This window comes from Hemitrygon akajei, chromosome 8, assembly GCF_048418815.1.
Source record: "Hemitrygon akajei chromosome 8, sHemAka1.3, whole genome shotgun sequence".
NCBI classification, from domain to species: domain Eukaryota; kingdom Metazoa; phylum Chordata; class Chondrichthyes; order Myliobatiformes; family Dasyatidae; genus Hemitrygon; species Hemitrygon akajei.
The window spans coordinates 44,219,389-44,241,816 of record NC_133131.1 but is presented as its reverse complement, the minus strand read 5'-3'; the positions used below and the strand labels follow the sequence as shown (position 1 = coordinate 44,241,816).

The window sequence follows — 22,428 nt, the reverse complement described above, 5'->3', positions numbered from 1 at the left end:
TCTGTGTTTAGAGAGGGCAGAAGCTAATCAGAATATACTGTCAGTATGGACTTGACTGGCGATTGAATTATTTCAGATGATAGCAGAGTACTTGTTAACCTAAAAATGATACAGAGGAAGGAAGCTTACTCATATCTGCATGTGCACTTGAAAATCTCTACTAGGTTATGGAGAGAGCTGGGAAGTGGTAAGAGGGACATTTTTGATCATCACGAACATAACGTACCTTGCAGCCTACCCCTCGCTGTAAATTTCTGTGACCTGCTTAACAGACTGGGGCAGATGACCATAACCACAGGGTGTCATCTCTAAGCAGCTTTGAATAGCAGTGCCACAAATGGTGAGAGTAAGAGTGAGTAGTTTATTAACAGAAGCCCAAACTGAGATTTCTAGTTTGTCAGTACTCATGGTGAGGTCCTTGCTTTCAAAATAATATTTAGGATGCATTCTGGGCAATTTTGTAATGATCATGGGATGAAAATGTATATAAAGTTGGCCTGTCCCTTAAAAACAGTTGTAAAAGATGTCAGGTTAGAAAATAGGGAAATTGGACCAATACATGCAAGCAAGTCATTATTTTTTTAAATTCGTCTACCAGAGATACATTCAGAGATCAAATAAGATATTAAAGCAGGAGAACGAAGGACATTCCTCTCCGAGAACAATGAGACAGCTTTAATATGCTGAAAAAATTGCACTATTAGTGATATTTGTCAGCAGTGGTTAATACTTCACCTTTAACCTGCTCCTTTCAGGTTGCCATCGAATAACAGACCAGTGCCTGTTGCTGCTTCAACACTGCCCAAACCTTAACCGAATCGACCTTCGGAACTGCAAACTGATTTCTCCCCAGGCTTGTCAACAGCTGGTGGAAGGGCTCGTAGGTGTCGCCCCCTTTGAACTCGTGGAAGACAAACTGTTAAAGAGAAGCGGTTTACAATTGACAAAGTAGCCTCATGGACGCCGATAAGCCTTGCCAGAATGTTCCTCCAAGTCCTGACTGAGACAGCACAATAGAACCTACTGGGGAACTGCCTCCACTCTTCTAGCTAATTGCTTTCTGTGTATCTGTATGGACCATGCTGTGACAGTCTGGAGTTGTCATGGCAATCACGTCATTCACTGCTGATAAAGTCAGTGATCCAGTGACAGCTGTATAGTTTTGGAGGAAAATTACTGGTGTAATTATCTTGGCCTAAAAAATGAAGCATGATTTTTGGAGAAAAAAAAAGTTTTTATATCGCAAATACAGGGTTTTAAGCATTACGCTCTGGTAATAATTCCCTCCTTTCTTTCCCTTGCCCTCCAAAAAATAAAACAGTGTAGATTTAGAAAATATTTAAAAGTATACAGTATACCTTTTTGGAGGTATACATTAAATTTCTGATTTAATGCTTATTTGGAAATAAAAACGTGGGCTTAAAGATGGGCTGCAATTCAATTTTGAAAAAGCCCATTGGTCTAAATTTGATTGCAGTCCAAAATAATATTCAGTACTTTTAATACAGTACATTTTTAATTACATTTGTTTTATTCTACTGAAAACTACACTTTCAGTAGACATTCAGTTTTTCCACACTGCATTTCTAAATTTTGATGAATAGGTGGTGCATGAATCAACACATTAATACTGAAATGAGGTCAGTCAGTTTACAAAAACCTCATTGGTGAAATAATTCCTGTATAAATTTGATTCATTCCTTCAATGGATTTTTCTCAGCGACTTCCTATTCCTTGGTCAAAACAGTCAAGCTCATTTATTTAGGTTACATTGGTTGTTATGAGATTTGAGTCCTTTTCAAATTTGTGTTGAAAGGGTGTTCTTTCAAAATGAAAGTCCTCATGGCTATATTGTTTTATGTTTTATCACATTATGTTATGGGATGTATTTTAATAGTGATCTACAATAACATTGTAGTTTTTAAAATGCTTCATGGCAACCCAAATTACCTAATTAAGTGAGTACATAGTGCTTTAATGGGGAAAATGTGAAATGTTCAGTGGTTACATTTAGTAAATATGAATACTCTGAAGGAATATCTTTGTTTTGTCCATTAAACGTGACAAAAAAATAAAAGCATGTTAAGATTTAGACCAATAGCTATAAACAAGGATTTTTGAGAGTCCGATTGTACCAGCTTATTATATTCCATCACTACAGTTCTAGCCAAGGAACAGAAATATTGTGAATTCTAACCAGGTTCATTGTCTTATGTTGTTTTTGCACTGGCAATATCTTTTTAAAAAAGAATGTGTGCTGGATAAGGCACTGGATTTTATAATGATTGAGTTTAGTTATAAGTAACCATTCCCACCCTAACATACTCTTGCCATATAGACAGTTGTTCCGTTGTACTGTAAACATTACAGGTTCATCAACAATACATTTTAAATGGAATCTGTAACATCAGCTTGTAAATAGCAGCAGAAATTATTTTTTTTCTTGCATATGCTGCCAAACATTAATGAAATGGAAATGTTATGAGTATTTTCAGTTGTTACCATAGAAAGTACACTGGGGAAATCAATTTAACAAAAAGGTTAAACTTCTACATTAATGGGTGAATTAGTTTGTTCTCACCATGAGGACGAGGGGTTCTATCTTGACAGAATTGGCTCTAAACTCCAGTTCCCTGATGATCTAGCCTTCTCTAGCGGCCAAACTCAACATTTTTCCAGTCGTTCCTTCCTACACTGATTTCGACTCTTCCAGCATTGTCCGGACTGCATCATCAATATAATTTGTAGCATTAAGCCATCTCAATTCTTTATTACCTTTCTGTTGCCTTCCTGAATCGATACCAGGAAGCTGGAAACTCAGACCCACCGTGCTATCAGATGACTTCTTAATATCGATATGTTTTATAATAATGGACAGGAGAACCTGAATCTCAGTCTGGCAATCAAAAAGCCACATCCCCTGAACTCTGTAGTTTCTGCAACTCTAGTGGAGCTTTGTGTGTTGGTGCAAACCAGTGCAAAACAACTGGTGGTTTGCTGCATTCATTCTGTTTTACTAGGTTTAAAATGTGTCCTTCCTAAGAACAAAGATTCTCGAGGTGCTGTACTTTATTTGCTTGATTTTCTGTTAAGTAAAACCCATCCATGAGCTTCATTCATTAACTCAGTCCTGATGGGAGCAGTGGCTGGGGTGGGGGGGGGAGCGCATTGATGGAGAACTGAGACTTCAAAAGCAGCGCAGACTCACTTCTGGTCTCCCTTTTCCACTGGATGTATTAGCAGTGCAAAATTCCAAGTACTGGCCACAGTATTCTAGCTGTGGATAATACCGGATCTGAATATGTCACTTAAATGAAAGAAAATAATTACATGAGAAAGAACTGACTTTCCTCATATTTGCCTTTCAGAAAGTAGATGGTACTTGCACTTGGACCAAGTCAACACAGTGGCAGTTAAAAGATACTTTCATTATGTCAAGGCACCTGTTGTACAGACACTGAAGGGTCATTCCAATTGTGTTGGAAATGGATTATAAATGTAAAAAATGTGTAATAAATGTGTAGCTAACAGCAAACCTTTGATGAAAAGGGAAAGTAAGTGGTCAGAATAAGAAAGCTGAAATTGAATGATATTCTGAAGAAATTTGATTCCCCCATTCTATGTAGTGAAGGCTTAAATCTCATTGATCAGCAGGTTAAGTTCTACACAAATATTTGAATGTCTGAGATAGACAATCAACTGTTTATACTGTAACAACACCTGATACAAACAGTACCCAAATATTCACAGAGGAGTTCTGTTTTATTTTGAAATGGGCATTTCTTCCAATGCTGATCACCAACCTCTGTCTTTTGATTTGGATCACACTGTACAGTAGCAGAGTTCCTGGTAGCATCTGAGCTTAATAGGTGGTGTTATTTACATGTGTGTACTATGAAATCATGCTGTATATACAATCTATAAGTATAGTAAGCATTGGTACATTTGTTCTTACACTTACCTTAAGATGCAAGGATCTTAACATACAAGTTAGTGACCATGGTGCAATAGCACTTTTTGGCACAAATTTCATAACATGCTTTACATTCAATAGAATTACTTAGTATCTCTGGAAATTTCCTGTCTGCAACTTTAATATCCAATATAGAATCTAAATTTCCCACTTGTTTTCTTCCTAATGTATTGTTGATGCATTAGTAAAGAAGCATTCCAGAAAATTGCTGGTGAGAGAAACTTGTCCCTCTTATGTGCTAACTTGTTATAAATATTAATTCTCCTTTAAAATAAAAATTTATATCAAAAACTAGAACTTATTTTAAACCTTATTATAATTGGAAACATTACATCTATTAAATTTATCTATTGTAAGGTTCACTTTGTTTTAAATTTTGCCATTTTCTGTGTATTTTATTTAAATACTGTATTTCTTTTCTCCCAAAGATGAAATGAAAAGCAATTGTGAATAATTCAGTAACCCCCCCCCCCCCCACACCCGTATGCTGATTGCATTTGCTTAGTTTGGAGAGGAGTGTATAGGCAATACTGGATTTGATGCCAGTCTCAGTTATGGTGTTTGTCTCAGCTGAAGCAAATGTTTTGTTGTTTGACCAGTGGAGCAACTCCATCTATTGACAGATAACCAGACAGGAGCTTTGCTTAATTCAGTTAAACACAAATCTCTGGGTTATTTGATTTATTTTGCCAGTAGAAAACAGAGATCCAAAACAAGAGCCTAAATGTAGAAATTCCCAAATTTACTGCATGTTTAATTTACTTGTAAACCATTGTTTACCTGTTGTTTCAGCATTCCACACCCTGTTTTTTTTTGGAATGACAACAACACTATGTCTTCCTATGAGTCTGCTAACATTACTAGCTCTCTTTTTGGATCTCAAATATATTTCACTTCAAATGAAAGCAGATTACTGCTGGCTAAAATGAATACGGCCATGCAAAAATATATCCATCCAAAATGTTACTCAATTCTTCAACCTCTTCACAATGAAATCTGTCAGTTGCTTTGTGAATAGTTTACTATAAAATATTTAACTGAACACAGCCTGTTGGGAAAATTGTGAAATTTAACCAGTAAACTTGGAGAGATAACTGAAGCCAATGGTAATTTGTATTCTCTTGTGATTTGTGTAGTGGAAGCCTAATTTGTGCACTTCAGTATGAACTGATTCTTCATATATCTTGGTGCTCTGTGATTTTCCCTTAAGGACCCTAAAAATGATCCAGTGCCTCTTGCCAATGTGATTTGTTTTGAGGTGGGCTTCTTAATAAACTAAAGGTCAAATCAAATGAGCTGTTGGAGAATGAAGCTACTGCACTGTTACACTGTATATCTGCAGTCGATCTCCGCACACTGGATGAGTGCGTAACTAAACACGCAATATGAGCTTGTACTCTCATTTTGCTTTGCAGATATTCAACTATTGTTGGGCTTGTATTCTGTGGCCAGGACAACCTTTTTTTAATACCATGGACCCTTACCATTAACCAAGGGGTCCATGGACCCCAGGTTGGGAATCCCTGAGCTAGGAGAATCCTGATGTTTGGAAACAAAGCTGTTTGATTAGTTTTTGAATCCCAAATAGGTATTTTTAAAAGAAAAAAAAAACCTGTCATTCTAGGATTCTACCTCTGGATGTCACTTGGTCCTTTAAAATTGGCAGTTGAATGCGTGGCTGTTAGTGCTGATGTCGGCATCGTTTACCTTCAGTACCTGTGTCACCTTGTCCAGTGTTACTTGATTATATTGTGGCCATTTTACTGCCATACAGCTCCCCATTAGACATCACCGGGTTATACACCTGTGAAGTTAATTTCTTTTCTGCCAAACATTTCACTTGCAGATTTGCAAGATTGCTGCTGTGTACCCTTCCTAGTCTCTAGAGCAGGAGTTTCCAACCTTTTTTATTCCATGGACTCCTACCCTTAACCGAGGGATCCGTCAACCCCTGGTTGGGATGCCCTGCTCTAGGATATCCAGATCTTTTATTTTAACCCATCACCAATGGTTTTATCTTTGTGCCATTTCCAATGTGCCAGCTAATCAAAAGCTCTTATGTCCACCAAACTATCTTTGCCTATATTATTTCAACAATAAGCAGTTTTATCAGCTAATTCCCTAGTTGTTTCTTCCCTGCGCTGATTTTTTACACCTTCAAATTATCATTAGAATGCAAATTCATATGTGTGATATAAACCCAATGGATGTTTATTAATGTAGCATTAGTACAACTTCTGCGACTCCAATGAGGGTAGAAGCAGTGAATCACTTGTATATACTCTAAATTTGTACCTGCACTCCACTCTTAACTACTTTTCTTTGGTCTATTTTATTGATTAGTCTTGGCACTTTGAAGTAATCTGCAATTTATCACGTCTTCATACTAAACTGGGAGACACCTTGGATAACTTGCAGGGTGTTCTTACAGTAAGGAGAGAAGTTTAAATTGGCTGCAGTGGTGAAATAACAATTTCATTAGATCTCACTCCCACTTTTGTAACTACCTGAAGATCTTTGCCCCAATGACTCCAAAGCTGTCACTGTTTGAACGTTCTTGTTATTCGTCATTATTCATAAGAGTAAAAGTGAAGCAGAGTCCCTACCCATGGTAAAGATTAAACAGTTAACAATGTTGATAAGCCAGGCAGACATCCAAGATATTCCCATTTTTCCCTTTCCACCCCACAATACCAGTGCCCCATTCATTCATTCCATGGTGTATGATCAGCTTTGGGCAGGTGGCTTAGAAGAGTGTATTTACTTGCCTGATTCACATGGTTAGTTAACAATTTATTTTGGTAATTTCCACTACTAATTTTTGTGCATAAAATTCCCTTTAAGAAATGGTCATTGTGATCAGAAACTTGCCACGTGCTTCATTTCAAATTTATTTTCAATCATCTCAAAGCCACCTTTGCCAGATGTCAAACTACCTGGTGATAATTTAGACCCTTGTGACCATTTAATAACTTTTCCATATTTGAATTATTTGTCTATTGGACACTGATATTTGTGACTGGCAATTCTGCACTGCAGCAATCCCGCAGTATCATCCTACTATTGACAAGTGTTAATAAAGAAGTATTAATGTCACTTTGGAGAAATTTCATGCACTTAACCAAAAGCACTTCAAATGATCCCAGTCATGTTCAAAAGTTACTTGGGTTAAGTGTGCAAATGCAAGCTACAGTGTCCTGTTTTATCAAAGTTATTTAAATTTTGTAGTTGGGTAAACTAAGGATGATTATGTCAAATTACAATTTTTTCTATATCTGTGAGCCTGCGAAGGATGCTTCATCAGTTTGAATTGTTTGTATTTTTGCAATGTTGAAATCACAGCTTGTATACTACAAAACCTAAAGGTGTGACTGCTGATATTAGTGGACAGATGTGTTGGTCTAAAGTTCTCTGCTTATTTTAGCAGGGATGTTAACCATTTAATATAGACAGGTTAACACCAGTGCTTAACATAAAGTAAGCAGAGGAATAGTATAAACAGTCTTGTGGATATCCTAAACTGGTGCTTGTTGAAGTGATTTGAATGCCAATACAGCTCCAAGATAAATAAGTTTATCTAAAAGCATTCCTGTTCTCAGGACAAGTTGTTTTGACAGCTCTGGTCTGAGAAACTATTGTACTGTTTTGAGTTTGATATTGCACCTCAGGGCACTACTTTGCCTTGCCCACAGGGTCTACTACATATGTGCTTATTTCTGCTGCTTCCAGGTATTACATTATTCTGACTAATGACTAGTGAGACTGTGCCATGGTGGTTCAATGCACAAGCAAAGCCTTTCAGCTTAACAGAGGAAATCATGTTGCTTATGAATTCACATACTTCCATTCATGTGGTGTTTACCTCTGACCTCTTCTGCCTTTCCATGGAGGTCAAGGACATTGATGATTGCTTAAATCTAATGTTGTGCCACTTTCCTCCAGGATGTTGTTTTCAATATTTTTTGTTTTAAATAAAATACTGCAATTATTAAAGATGCTGGCATAATTATAAAGCAAAACTAGGGTGGTTATGGAAGATATCAGTATGGCAACAGCGTAGAATTACGTCTTTATCAGTTTCCCTGGAGTTGTCACATAGCATGTGGAGTAATCAGATAACCTGTAAGCCAACTCATAATAGTCTTGGAAGCAAATAAAGACTTTTTTTTTTAGGACCATCCTAATTGAACATCCTAATTGTAGTAGGAACAATTTAGTAGGAACATCCTAATTGTTCCTACTAAAGCCAATATCCTATCGGTATTACCCTTCCATCTTGCCTTGCTTCCCACCTGCCTGTGCTTTCCTATATTTGCAGTACTTCACTGAAGAACAATCAAAATGAAATAGTATCAAGAAAAGTACTAAGAGAGGCTTCCTACTGTGAGCCACTCTCCTGTTATACGGGTGTAGGATAGTTCTAAAATGTAATGGGCTGGAGTATTTATTAGCAGCATATATTGAAATATTTTCTGCATTTTGCAGAATAATGACTTAATGTTATTACATTGCTTACCTGAATCTCCATGGTCTAATTCCTCATAAGTCTCTTAACATGGTTAGAATTTTAAATTAGCTGTTTGTTTATATATGTCCATATCAAGATAATCCCTTCGATTTAATGAACTGACCCAAGGTGCACTCTGATTTTTCACTTGCACCCTTCTACAGTTTTACTTAGGATTCCTGCTTCTGACAATGTACTGTGGATTATTTTATAAAGGTTACAACTCAAATTGCTGGTTTACATACACAAGGGGAACTACAATCTTAGCCTGTGTGTTGTGCAATTCTGTTTAAATTTAGTCCTCCATTAAAGAATTTCTGTCTGCAGGATTTGAACCAAGTTGGATGCTATCAACTAGATTTGTTAAATGGTTAATTTGCTTACCTTGTATTTTCCCATGAACCGTCATGGACTAGAACGAGTGAGTATTCCTACTCAATCACCCATGTATATTAATGATATCACCATTGTGGGGGGGGTGGTTTTGAGATTATTTTCTTTTGTTGTTCATACCTTTGTTCGTACATATTTTGGCAGCACTGTTTGGACTAGTATATTGGTCAGCTGGGCCATTTTAGAATCCAGTATCATCCAAGCGGGAACAAAAGTAGAGGACTGCTGAAGGGACACTCCATCTCCCAAGACTTGAGTTTATTGTTGGGTATATGTGTTATATACATTTAGTGACCAAAATAGTTAGCAAAGCTACACAAATTTGTGTAGAATACGTACACGACGCTGGACGCTTTCAGCGTCGTGTACATATTCTTTGATCCACAGCATCTGCAGTTGTATTTTTGTGTACAAATTTGTGTAGGATGCCTAATAATTCAGGTTATGATTTTTGTTCCTGGTGTTCTTGTTAATAGAAAATAAATGCAGAATTTTGTAAAGATTTGAGTAATTCTCAGTTGATGTTTTATAGGATTATACCACTTGTAAATAACATTTTGCTGGTTGGTTCTTAATCCTTGTACAGCTGATTCTTATTTTGAATTTGTAGCTGCACAAAACATGCTGTACTTCAGAAATCTCAAATATACTTGAATAAAGTTTTACTTTAAAGTTATTCCACCTGTTCTAATTTTGCAGAGTTTGGAACTTACCTTTGTAGATGAGAGTAATGGAACATTAACCTCTTGTACTCTGTTTTCCCGAGGTTCCTCTGCCTGCATGTCTGACACTAGATGCCATGATGTGCGCAGGCAGCCAGCTGTCTTGGCGGCAGGATTCACTGGCTGAAATTGATTTTGCATAGTGTAAGCTTGGAAGAAATGCAGAGAAAGAGAGATCCAATTTCCAGTGAATTGGTCCTTTCTCGTTTCCTGTGTTGTCCAGTGCACAGCTGCTTACTCCATTGCTGTCCTGGTAACAATAGATAGACAGGTGGGAAATGCTCCCTTATCAGAGACCCACCAGTCTCCCAAGGTCAGGCTAAAGCCAGAAGTCTGAAGATAGTCTTTAATTGTCATTGCATCCTCTAGCATTTACATTTTTGAATTTACACCAGATGATTTTTAAAAAATTAACTCAACCAGAAAATGTGCAAGTGATTTCCCTGCCAGTAAATGGCTTCACATTCACTTAAGTAAATACATATTATCTTTTATAACTGCATCGCTCCACATTTGGATTGTACTAGTGAATTTCCAATATTAAAACACAACAAAACTTACAAATGATCCGTAAGGTCTTTACTATAGAGATACTGAAAAGGTTGCTTTTTAACTGCACAAAGCCAGAGAAGCAAGATAAAAATGCAATTTTATTAAAACCAACATTTAATTCACAATTACATGTAGATCCCATGATTCAAGCACATTTAAGTTCCAACAGACGCAATGAATGTCAGAGGTCAAAACTTACAGGATTTAGGAAATGTCATAGTTATAAATGAACAAGATGAGAAAGGATACAGTTTGGTAAAGTAAAAAACAATGTCAGACTGAAAACTAGATAACCACTAGCTTAAACTTCTGCAGGCTTTACTGTTAAAATCGATCTATTCAAATGGATAGTGCTTTTAATTAATTTACCGTAAGACTTTACCTAGTTTGAAAGGATTTTTCTCATTTTCATTTATGAACTATATCCTGTGATATTTGTCTTTTCTGACCCAGTAAAAAGTACATTGATCAAGGCCACAATGTTATAGCACCACAGATCTGTTTTCAGTTGAAGTGACAATTTGCTGATAATTAATTCACTATATTCAATACCACAGATGCAATGGTAGGTGCTGCTCATAGATAAATCTCTGCAATGAATATCACTCTTAAATTCTATGAATTTCTGCTAAATTCATAAATAATAAAATGTGTTGAAAACAAGTTATTTTGTGAAACTCTAGTGTGTAAGCTATTGCTTTCTGAGCATTAAATACTATTTAAAATAACAAAGAATTTGCTGTTTTAACTTCAGAATAAAATAAACATCATCCAATATATGTTTTGCAGAAATGAATTATAGAAGGAAAGAGGGTTATTCACCAAAAATCTAATTCTGATCTTTAAAATGTATTCCATTACAGGAGAAATAATATGTCTAAATCATCTCTGTTCTTTATATTAAGATTGTTTCCATCCACTATCTCCTTAGCAAATATAAAACTGACCGGAACTATTGCCCACTATAATAAAGAGGAATAGATGAGAATTCACAATATGTCACTGATTGTGGTTACACCCACATGTCAAGGGGCTTTCAGTGAAGTTCAAGCTCCCAATACATCAGCTAAAGGCCTTGTATTGTAAAGGGGTGCTTACTAATGTGCAGAACCAGAAAACAAAGCAGCAAATACTGGAAACAGCTGAGCTCACAACTTGATAAAGCTAGGTGAAAGGAGCTGCAACGAGACAAAGTGAGCTTTAACTGGCTGATATAAGGCAGCTTTAACTGAAAAGCCCCAACAATGCAGCAGTTTGAGGTTTAAAAAGTGAATATACACCTCAAGACCCTGTTCACTGTTGGGCTGTAATTAACTGCTTTCAACACCTGACTTCATACTGGTATTTCCTTTGAACAGTTAACTGGTATCAAGTTGCTTCTCAGATGATTCAATCTCATGTTTCTCATTAACGTGTGCCCTAATTTCAAGTAAAAAGTACCAGCATTGAATAATATTGCAAATTCAATTTAAAACCAAGTAAATGCTTCTAATGAAAACTCATTGACCTGAGATGTTCATTCTGTTTCTCTTCATGGATGCTGCCTGACCTGCTGAAGAGTTTTCTGCATTGGTAAGTTTCATTTTCATTATTATTTGGAATGAAAATTGTAGTTCCTCATAGATGTATTAACTTTCAAGTTTCTAGAATGCAGCACAAACCGAGACTTGTGTTACAAAAAATAGTAGGCAGTCTCTCAAATCCAGAAACCATTACTGACATCTCTTCATAAGTGGTAAGTATGCTCCATAAAATATGTAAAGGTTTCGCCTTTCAGTCTTCAGTTTCAAAACAATGAACCATTTTGTCTGTCACTGCAGGCAGGGACCAGCAGAGGGCACTGCTGCCAGTTGGGTAAATGAAAATCCACCCACTCGAAAACCATTCACACTGAATAGATGTGAATCCTTTAAATAATGTTCACCGTTCCTCTCCTAAAATATCAGAGGTCTGAAACTCTCTTCTGTCCAAGTGATGTTAACTACATGGATTCTCATTGTGACATCTTGTAATTCAAAATTTTCCAGAAATATTTCTATTTATAACCCAATTACAGCAGGCATAATTCATCTGGAACCTAAGATTACTGTACAGCCACCCGTTAACAATATCTGCTTCATGTTAGGCTAACCAGCTACCAGTTTAAATGCGAAAGCTTTCTTCCCTCCCGTCAATGTGCTTTAGGCGCAAATAAACATCTGTTCCGATGCCTTGCATGGACTGAATGGAGAGCGATCCTCCCAGGTACTCGGCGTAAGCACGAGAAGTAGGCAGACCAAATCCAAACCTAGACAAAAAAGGCATCTTTATTACTGCAGCCTGTTCAGAATCCAGACTCCAGAAGCAAAGAAATACCACTGCAGCTGCCCACCTCCCCCTCAAAATGGTCCACAATGAGACCCCTTACAAGCTGAGTTACTGGCCATTCAGCAAGCTCTGTTTAAGCGGGTACTACTTAGGAAGAATGTCTCATCCTCCTGTCCCTCATAATTTACTGACTGATGTTTTAATTCACATTGATCGAACTCTGCTCATCTTGAATGTCATGATGTCCTCATTATCCACTGACTGACTATCCATAAACGTAGGACACACACAGTCAGCTGTGTTTTACCAGAAATGGCAGTAAACACCACAGGTTCCTCCAGCAGCCTCTGGTGACACTGAATCCTGTTTGCCTTGATGTTTTAAACTGGCACGCAGTGAAAGTATCACTAGTCAGTGTATGGCCCGACCTGGGCTCAGGAACACGGACAGGTTCGTGGTTGGATATAGGTTCTAGACAGCTTCTATATTTTAGTTTACATAATTAGTTTAGTTTACATATAAGATTCTGTGGAATCCTATATCCACAAAGAAGCTGACCACTCATCACTGACGCCTCAAAGATACAGGCAATGACTTTCAGTAGTACTGTAGTCCATGTCCTTAGCCCGACGAACAACAGACACTTGTCCAGTGGTAATCTACTTGCTATTACTAAAAAATATACTTGTGCGAATCTCAGTAACTCAAAGCTGGCATAATGAACATGCAGATCAAAACAAAGACAAGATGCTGGAAATCCAGAGCAACGTACACAAAATGCTGGAGGAAATGTTATTTGTTTCTTCCCCTCCACAGAAGCTAACTGACCTGCTGAGTTCCTCCAGCATTTTGTGTGTTATCATTCAACACTATTGACATCTGCCAGGATTTATGGTCCCTGTAGGCCTCCTCCAACATAACCTTTTTCTCCTTTCTCCTTCATGTACTTAAGTTCATTTCCACCTCAAACACAAGTACTCCTAACAACAGCAAGTTCAACTACAGTAAAGACGTTGCTCCTGAATACATAGAATTTAGAAGAGATTTCATTTCTTGAGTATTCACATTGCCCCAGCAGTAGAAACATCTTCTCTACGCCTACTTAAACTCTTCGTAATCATAAAATCTACTTGACTGTTGTCACAGTGAGCTCCAATAAACAGTACTAACCAATTCACTATCTTTGGGAGCTAAATAACAGCAAGGATACATTGGGGAATCCTACTGCTGTTCTTTAAACAGTGCTGCTGATTTTGAAGCCCAAGTTTCCCATCTCAGCTTTGAACATCATTCACAAGGTACTTGGACAGGAAAGGTTTAGAGGGATACGGGCCCAAACACTGGCAAAGGGGACTAGTATTGATCAGCATAGACCAGCTGGGCCAAAAGGCCTGCTTCCATACTGTATGACTCCCCCCCACAGCAGAGAGAGCAAGTAACAGCAATATCATTTCACAATGGCCATTACCCTGCACTGATTTACAGGCACCAGTCTGGGGTGTGTTAGGTTCCACCTACAAAGACGGGGAATACCAGATCATCTGCAGTGATTGTCACTGACCCCCAAAGTTTGTAAAGCTCATTGTTAACCTGCCAGTGATTTTTCTTTCCCCCATGCTTCACCCTGGAGCACGTTACTCACACGAGACCCTGCACTCCTCTCCCCATACTTACCCATGCATGGGCCCTGAGTGTGGCCCGCTGTTCACCACGTGACCGTAGAAAGTGTTCATCCTGGAGTCCTGGCTGTTCTCCTCGGCCGTGGTGAAGTGATAGTTCATCACTTTGTTGATGTTGTCATGTGGAATCCCACCTCCACGGTCCGATATCCTGTAGCAAGAGCAAAGAAACTGTGGCCTCAGTGTCACCAGCTCTATCTGTCAATGCTGTCAGAGAACATGCTTGTAAAGTGAAAAACACTTAAGACAGGTCTGTAAATAGCTCCTGACCCTTCATATTCTTGTGGGTGGAGGGGGGGGGGGGGAATCCAGGCACTGTCCAATCTGATGGACCGTTCAACAGAGACACAACCGTCACTTCTACTCCTAAATTTCAGTAGTTTTGTTGGTTAATATCAGAAGCTAAGAATTTGATAGGCAATTGGAATTTTAAGCAAAGATGATGCATTTTGTTGAAAATGGCTGGAGCGAGACAATTCAGAATATACACAGTTATAATCACTCTTCAGTGCACTCATCAAATTTGACAATTAGTGACTGAGAGCAGAAGAAATAAAAGAGAAGGTGCCCCCATACTTCAACACCAACACCTCAGTGACTCTGACATTAGCCTTGTGTCCACTGGTGAGTTACATTACCAGATCTAGAGACCTGTCTCAGATCTACTCAGCAACCATATCTGCACAGCCCTTGAGTTGAGAATTTCCAAAGATTCACTTCTCTATCTTATTTCTTCTCCTTTCAGTGCTGAATATCTAACTCCTGTCTCTACTCACCCTAGCCAGGGGAAACATTTTCTCTGCATTAACCCGTTTGAGTACGGGAATGTTGTACAATGCAGTCTCCTAACTCATGGATGGGCCCAGTCAGTTTCAACTCTCCTATTCTGCCACCAGTCATCAGTCTGGTGAGCCTGTGTTGCAAAATGCCTCCCCCTACCCCCACCCAATCCCATTACATCCATCCTCAGATGGAGAAATCCGAGTGGGGAGGGGAGCGTAAAATGATGATGTATTGTCTCCCTAATGCATCTCATCCCCTCCAACAGCAAAAGCATAAAAGGACCCATCAATGCTTTATTGCAGTCATTCACTAATCATCTGTTTACTGATGCTCAAATTAGATTAGAACATAGAGATCTATCATGATACATCAACTGCAAAGTAATCACTGGTTTGAACACAGCAGCAAGAGCCCAATGCCATTAGGAGAGATGGAAGTGTTGACTCTCATCTCGTGAGCCAATGTTTGACTTGAGTTTGACAGTAACATCTTGATTCAGTAGTTAAGAAGGGGAAACCCCCTATGATTATTGACATAGAGGAAAATGAATCAACACAATACTCGATCACCCCTGCAGGTAATCCTCAACCTTCCCGGAGTTATCTCAACTCACCCTCTTTTAGTGGGTTTCTCTGTTAATTGGTCGTGGAAAAAGAAGAACCAAAAGGGCTTGGGGCTGTATTGTGACAGTGAATGGGAGGAATGGAACTCAGGAGATTGTTTCAGCTGCTATGTTGTTACAAGATTTCACAGGACCAAGGCAGAGCAAAGTGCTTGTGTGGCCTAAGGGTAGAAATATTGGCAGCACTGTCTTTGTCTGTTGCTGAACATCTGCCCTCGTTCCTGCTTTACCTGGATACTGCTCCCAGTCGAGCACTGCAATGCAACATACCGCAGACCTTTCTCAAAAGAAATAACAAGATCTACACCCAGAACTGCTCCCAGTGCCAGTTAGACCCCAAACTTCAGCCTACTTCCCGTCAAAGCTTTCAAGCAATTTGAATGACGCTGAATGAATCTGCTTTTTTTTGGGAAAACTAGAGCATTTTGCATCTTTTTAAATCCAGGGCAATTAAGGAGATAAACAAACAGCCTGGTCAGTTTCAAGAAGCATTTTAAAGTGTGAAACAAGGTGTTCAGGGAGGGAATCCCACATTTGAGTATCAGGATGCTGAAGACACATTGCAGCCACAGTTGTTCCAATCAAATAGTGACTGCTGCCCATCACAAACTGACATTGGAATCAGGTTTAAAATCACTGTCGTATGTTGTTATTTTGTGGCAGCAGTATAGTGCAATACATTTAAAAATATAAATGAAAAATATACATACTAAATTAAATGAATAAGAGCAAAATTACTGAGGCAGTGATCACTGTCCTGTCAGAAACTGATGGTGAAGGGGCTATTCCTAAAACGTTGAGTGCATGTCTTTGGGCTCCCTGATGATAGCAATGAGAAGAGGACGTGTCCTGGGTAACGGAGGTCCTTAATGACTGACGTTGCCCTTAAAAGATGTTCCCCACAAGGCTGGGAAGGACGGTGCACGGGATGAAGCTAGAAGAGTTTGCATTCCTCTGCAGGTTTTCCATGATGGTGATGCAACCTCTCTCCATGGTACAACTGTACAAACATGCTAGGGTCCTTGGTGATAAATGAAATCTCCTCACAGTCCTAATGAAATTTAGCCACTGTCATGCCTTCTTTGTAATAGCCTCAACATGTTGGGCCCAGGATAGATCTTCAGAGAAGTTGACACCAGGAACTTGAAACACGATGGGGATTTCCCACCATCCACTTTTGCTCATCAGCTTTCACCATGCACTGTACTTATACTATCTTTACTTTTCAAATCCACGTTGGCAGCTGGAACCCTACACTCTCCACGTAACACTGGCAGGAGTGACCAGGACAAAGTTTCCGGGCCCTGACATTTGACTTTGCCTCCTTGCACAATCTGGTTAGGTAGCCTGAATGCTCATGTGGTAATCGAGAGTGTTGATACCACTGTGGAAGCTGGCACCATACAACTCCTTGGGCCCTGGTTCAGCAGTGACAGGCCTGTTAGCAGAGTTTTCATGACACAAGAGGTGGTGGTTCACACTGGAGAGCTTTGATCACCCCCATACATTCACTTCCACTGATATCAGGCGAAGCAAATGTGTGGAAGTGAGCATCATGCGTTCAGTCACTGAGAAGAAAAACAGGCCCTTCGGGCCACCGTGTCCACTTCGGGTGTCGGTTACTAAAGACAAATTTCTGCCCCATTCACTGAAAATCAAAAACTACTGCAAATCTAATTGAAAGCAGGGAATATAGGGAACACTCAGTGGGTCAGGCAGAATCTGCAGGGAGAAAAACTGAGTTTGGAAAGAGGAAAAGAATTAAAGTTTCAGATCAAAGATCCTTCAATCTATTTCCTTTTCCTACAGAGTGTCTCCAACATTTTCTGTCTTATTTCCAAATATATAGGACAGCTTGGTAGCGTACTTGTTAGTACAATGTTTTAAAATACAGGCAATCTGGGTCCAATGACGTAGGTTAATTGGTCATTGTAAAATTGTTCTGTGATTGGGCTAGGATTAAATCAGGGGAAGGGGGCAGCACATGGCTTGAAGGGCTAGAATGGCTTATTTTGCACTGTATCCCAATAAACGTATAACTAATAAAATATATACAGTATGTGTGTGTGTACAATCTCTCTCGCTCTCCCTCCATGTAACTCTTACATACCACAGGACATTATGTAGGATCTGTGAGATATGGTGTGTGTACTGTGTTGTGCAGCAGTTGTAAAAATTCCCAGTATGTTTCTGACACTGAGTTGATTTCAAGCACATTCCACTCTACTCTGATAGTAAAAAACAGACTGTTTTTCCACTCTCCAGCACTGCACTTTGTCCTGCCTTTTATTCCATTAAACAGCTTTGGCCTTGTGATGTTTGCCTTCACAAGGAGGGGTGTTGTTAATGTACTTGTACTTCAATGCGTCAGTAAAACAGCTGCCCGCTTTACTCCCACTGATCACACTACTTTCCTGTCTCCCCAGGCGTGATGAGACAGCAATCCCACTCGGCGGGGAGGGGGTGTTAACAATCTCCTCTGTCAGGCGAGCTGAGTAGCAATTCATATACAACCTGGTTCACACCCGAGCCTTCCTAATGAAAACCTCTCACAGAAATAGAATATGGATAAAAACAGAAACTTGTGGAAACCTGTGACATCGGTGAAGAGAGAAATATAAACATCCTTTTGACCTGGAATGTTATTTCTCTTTCCACAGATGCTGCCTGACCTGCTGAGCGTCTCCAGCAGTTTCTGCTTTTATTTCAGGCTTCTTCTCAATACAAAATAGAGGCACTTTTCGAATGATATTTATTCTAATTAGCCAAAATCCCAGAAATGATGCAGACTGCACTGTGCCATGTCGGCTGTGTGTGTGAAATCTGTTCAGGTGCATTAATCGACTGAAGCAAACTCCTGCTGTAGATTAAATGTAATCCTAAGTAAATTTAATATCAAAGTACGTGTATGTTACTATATACTACCTTGAGATTCATTTTCTTACGGGCATTGACAGGGAGAAAAGTACAGTGGAATATACAAAGAAACTATTAACAGACAAGACAAATAAGCGGTCAAAGGATTTTGTGTCTCCTTGGGCCAACAGAATTCACATGATCTCCGGCAAGCCCTGTGGTGGAGATGTACGTATCTACGTTAATAAAAGCTGGTGTGTGACCTACTGTTTACCTATGATATAGTTCTTAATGGTGAAGCACAGGCCTTGCAGTTTACCGAGAGAGTTTACCGCTATTGTATACATCCTGTATACGGCTTGCTGCTGATATGTGACTGCACTGCTAGATCCAGTTCAAACTGACTCAAGTTCAACGATATCACAGCAGTGGTTGTCCACATCAACAGCGATGACGAGATGCTCTGCTGAGAGTAGGTACAGCAGCTGGTTGAATGGTATGAACACAACTTGAATCTCAATGTGGACAAGACCAAAGAGATGACTGAGGACTTCAGGCAAGTACAGGTTGACCATTCCTCAATGCACGTCCGTGGAGAGAGTTAGGAGCACCAAGTTACTGGGAGTGCACATAATGGGAAGTCTCACCTGCTCCCTCAACACCACCTCTTTGGTCAAGAAAGCACAGCTGCCTCTCCACTTTCTGAGCAGATTGAGGCTCCTCACTGCACCCCACCCCCAAATTCCACCCAATTTTTATAGGAACGCACCAATATCCTGAGCAGCTGCATCACCGTCTGGCACGGGAACTGCAAAACATCTGACTGCAAGCCCCTCCAAAGGATTGCCAGGACTGCTAAGAGGATCATCGTGGCCTCTCACCCACCCATTTGAGATATTTTTCAGGAGCATTGCATAGCCTTGGCATTGTTAATGATCCCCGCCCCCCATCCATCCAACAATCTCTTTGACCCCCCCCCCGACCATTAGGCAAGAGAACCCATAGCAATAGGGCAACAGCTATTGGGATGGGAAAGTTTCTACCCTCAAGCTGTGAGACTAATGAACCCCCTGCCAACACCCTGGTCTCATCACGTATGAAGCGCCAGTAGCATTATACTGGTTACTTTTTAACTCATATGCCCCTTATTATTAAATCATTTGTGGTAATATTACTTTATGCATTGTGAGTTGTATATACTGTGCTGTGCACCTTGGTCCGGAGGAACATTGTTTCATTTGGCAGTGTACATGTGTATGGTTGACAATAAACTTGAACTAAAAATAATACTGAGAACAAGTTGTAAAGAGTCCTTGAAAGTGAATCCGTAGGTCGTAGAATCAGTTAAGAGTGGCAGCCAGTGAAATTATCCGCTGTGAAACTACACAGTGGCCCCGTGCGGGTGTCTCATTAGCAGAACATGTAAGAAAGCAGCTCAGCGCCACTTCTCCCCAGTGGTACTCAGGGTGGGCAACTCGGGTAGATGGGGCTCATCAGCCTGGGAAGGCAGTCTATCTAAGAGAGGGAAAACTCTGATTTCAAACCTCCGCTGCCTTGCGGCCATACCCACTCATGGGAAAGGCTTCGGGAGTAAACCCTGAGGACAAATCCGGAGCTGGAGTCCCTAAGGCAGTCCGACGTTGCCTTCATCCTCGTTCTGGCAACTCCTGTGCCAACACTGGTGCCAAGCTGTATCGGCCCTTGCCCTTCCCTTGGACAACATCGGTGTCGTGGAGAGGGGAGACTTGCTGCTTGGGCAACTGCAGGTCTTCCATACAACCTTGCCCAGGCCTGCACCCTGGAGAGGACTTCCCAGGCGCAGATCCATGGTCTCACAAGACCAACGGATGCCATACTTGGAGTGGGCCATTAATGACACCCCACATTTGGAACGGTGCGTTAAAAAGGGTAGCCGGTCATGGAACCTTTCACTCCCAGCTCTACCCTCACCCAGTCTCACAGCAGCTAACCATGATATAATGTTGCCCAATTCCAGGCCCACAGTGACTGATATAACGTGATATAATGTTGAATGATCTCATTTAATGTTGAATGATCTCGTAAATGATCTCAATTACTTCCGATTCCCTGAATGGGGTTTTGCTTAACGACACGGGATGTTTTTAGATAACCAGGGTATTTTTCTTTCTATAGATTGCCCAGTCTAACCCTCCAATGCAGCCATCAGGAAGTGCCATCACGGACTGTGATGCCACCTTCTCCCGTGATTACACAAAGACCCTTTACAAATCCAGCGGTGCCTCACCAACCTACTGAGGTTAATACATTCATGGGATAGGCAACCATATTGTAGCCCATAGAATTTTGCCAAGTTCACAAGAACAGTTTCAATTCTTGGCATTACAACAGTTAACTGGACAAATTTTTGGTCTGGACAGAGTGAGATTGGGCGAAAATCACAGAGGTTTGCAGCAACATAGAGGAAGTGCTTTCCATACCTTGCTTTGTGCAAACTTCCAGGATCCAACAAAGTGTTAGCCAGAAATAACTCTTCCCTTATTTAGTGCTAGTTCCTGCCCTGTTTCTCAGGAGTTTGCTTTGATCCACATCCATTCAGCCGGACAGTTTATATGGCATTAACCTACCTCACTGGTGGGTGGCTGCATTTACAGATTAGCAACAAGTTACAGAGAAACAGGAGTTAAAATGGAAGCAGAAGGAAACAGCAAGTTATTGTTTATAGTATTGTTAATTTATCCCCCACTTCAATTTCTCCATTGTTCAGTAGATAGGCAAATAATCTGCCCTAGATGGAACACTTGGCACTGTGCAAACTATGAAACTCTTCCCCAGACACAACCCAACTCCCTGCAAAGATCAATAGTTAAAACCAACAGGCACTGACGTTAATCTAGTTTTCCTCTAGTTACTTATTAACCTTTACGGTCAGCAGATTTTCCATGAAATTACCCTTAAGTGTTCAAGATTTTGCCCACAGCCTACTCACTGTTGATGGCTGATGATTTAAAAAGGAAAGGTTGATAACAGGGGACAACAACACTGACCAGCAGGACTCGTATTGGAACAGAAACAGTCTAATCTTGCCATAGAATGCGATCTTGGTGCAGCAGTTGCCTTATGCACCACACTACATCATAAACTGTGAACTTTGATAACAGCACATCACAATCATTAACTCAGTGTAACCTCGTATTATATTCCATCTGCCATGTCCTCATCCATCACATTCCTTTCCCACATTCCCTCGAAGTCGCTCTGCATTCACTTCACAACTCACCCACTACCCTGATACACAACCTCAGCATATTGGGATATATTACGTATGTTCCCTTCATCAAAATAATTCATATAAACTGAATAGTTGGGGCCACAGCACAAACTGCAGTTCTGTTACTTGTAGTAGGCCCTCAGCCAAAAAATGATCAAGTTTTCCTGCTTTCTGTCTATTAACCAATTCTCAGTCTGTGGTCGTACATAACCTCCGGTCACAAGTGCCTACTTTGTTTCTCATTTTCTTTTGTTTGTTTAAAGATGCCAGCATGGATAGAAGATTGGCTGCCTGACAAGAGGCAAACAGTGGGAACAAAGGGAGTCTTGGCTGCTGGTGACTAGCTGTGTTCCACAGGGGTCAGTGATGGGACCACTTCTTTTCATGTTCTGTCAGTGATTTGGATGATGCAATTGATAGCTTTGTGGCCAAGTTTGCAGACAATGCAAAGACAGATGTACTGCTGAGGAAGGGGAGGCTGGAGAATGGGCAAAGAAGTGGCAGATGGAATACAGTGTCGGGAAGTGTATGGTCAGCACTGGTGCACCTCCGGTGTGTGCTTAGCCCACTGCTCTACTTCCTCCATATCCATGACTGTGTGGCTAGGCATAGCTCAAATACCATCTATAAATTTGCTGATGATACAACCATTGTTGGTAGAATCTCAGGTGGTGATGAGAGGGCGTGCAAGAACAAGATATGCTAACTAGTGGAGTGGTGTCGCAATAACAACCTGACGCTCAACGTCTGTAAGACAAAAGAGCTGATTGTGGACTTCAGGAAG

At 40.1% G+C, this 22,428-nt stretch overlaps 2 protein-coding genes across 8 annotated transcripts in view; one reads left to right on the top strand and one right to left on the bottom strand.

Annotated features, from left to right (window-relative positions):
• The window catches only part of LOC140731844 (lysine-specific demethylase 2B-like), a 218,852-nt gene extending 209,303 nt beyond the window's left edge, over positions 1-9,549 (top strand). For all 6 annotated transcript variants that reach the window (XM_073053751.1, XM_073053749.1, XM_073053748.1 and 3 more), the window contains one exon: positions 756-9,549. In XM_073053751.1, coding sequence (XP_072909852.1) covers positions 756-952 — 197 coding nt within the window. In that variant the 3' untranslated portion in view covers positions 953-9,549. The remainder of the gene's footprint in view (positions 1-755) is intronic.
• A 678-nt stretch (positions 9,550-10,227) lies between these two features.
• bckdk (branched chain ketoacid dehydrogenase kinase) overlaps positions 10,228-22,428 on the bottom strand; it is a 71,060-nt gene continuing 58,859 nt past the window's right edge. For both annotated transcript variants that reach the window (XM_073053758.1, XM_073053756.1), the window contains 2 exons: positions 14,129-14,284; positions 10,228-12,434 (listed from right to left, as the gene is read on the bottom strand). In XM_073053758.1, the coding sequence (XP_072909859.1) occupies positions 12,290-12,434; positions 14,129-14,284 (301 nt within the window). In that variant the 3' untranslated portion in view covers positions 10,228-12,289. The remainder of the gene's footprint in view (positions 12,435-14,128; positions 14,285-22,428) is intronic.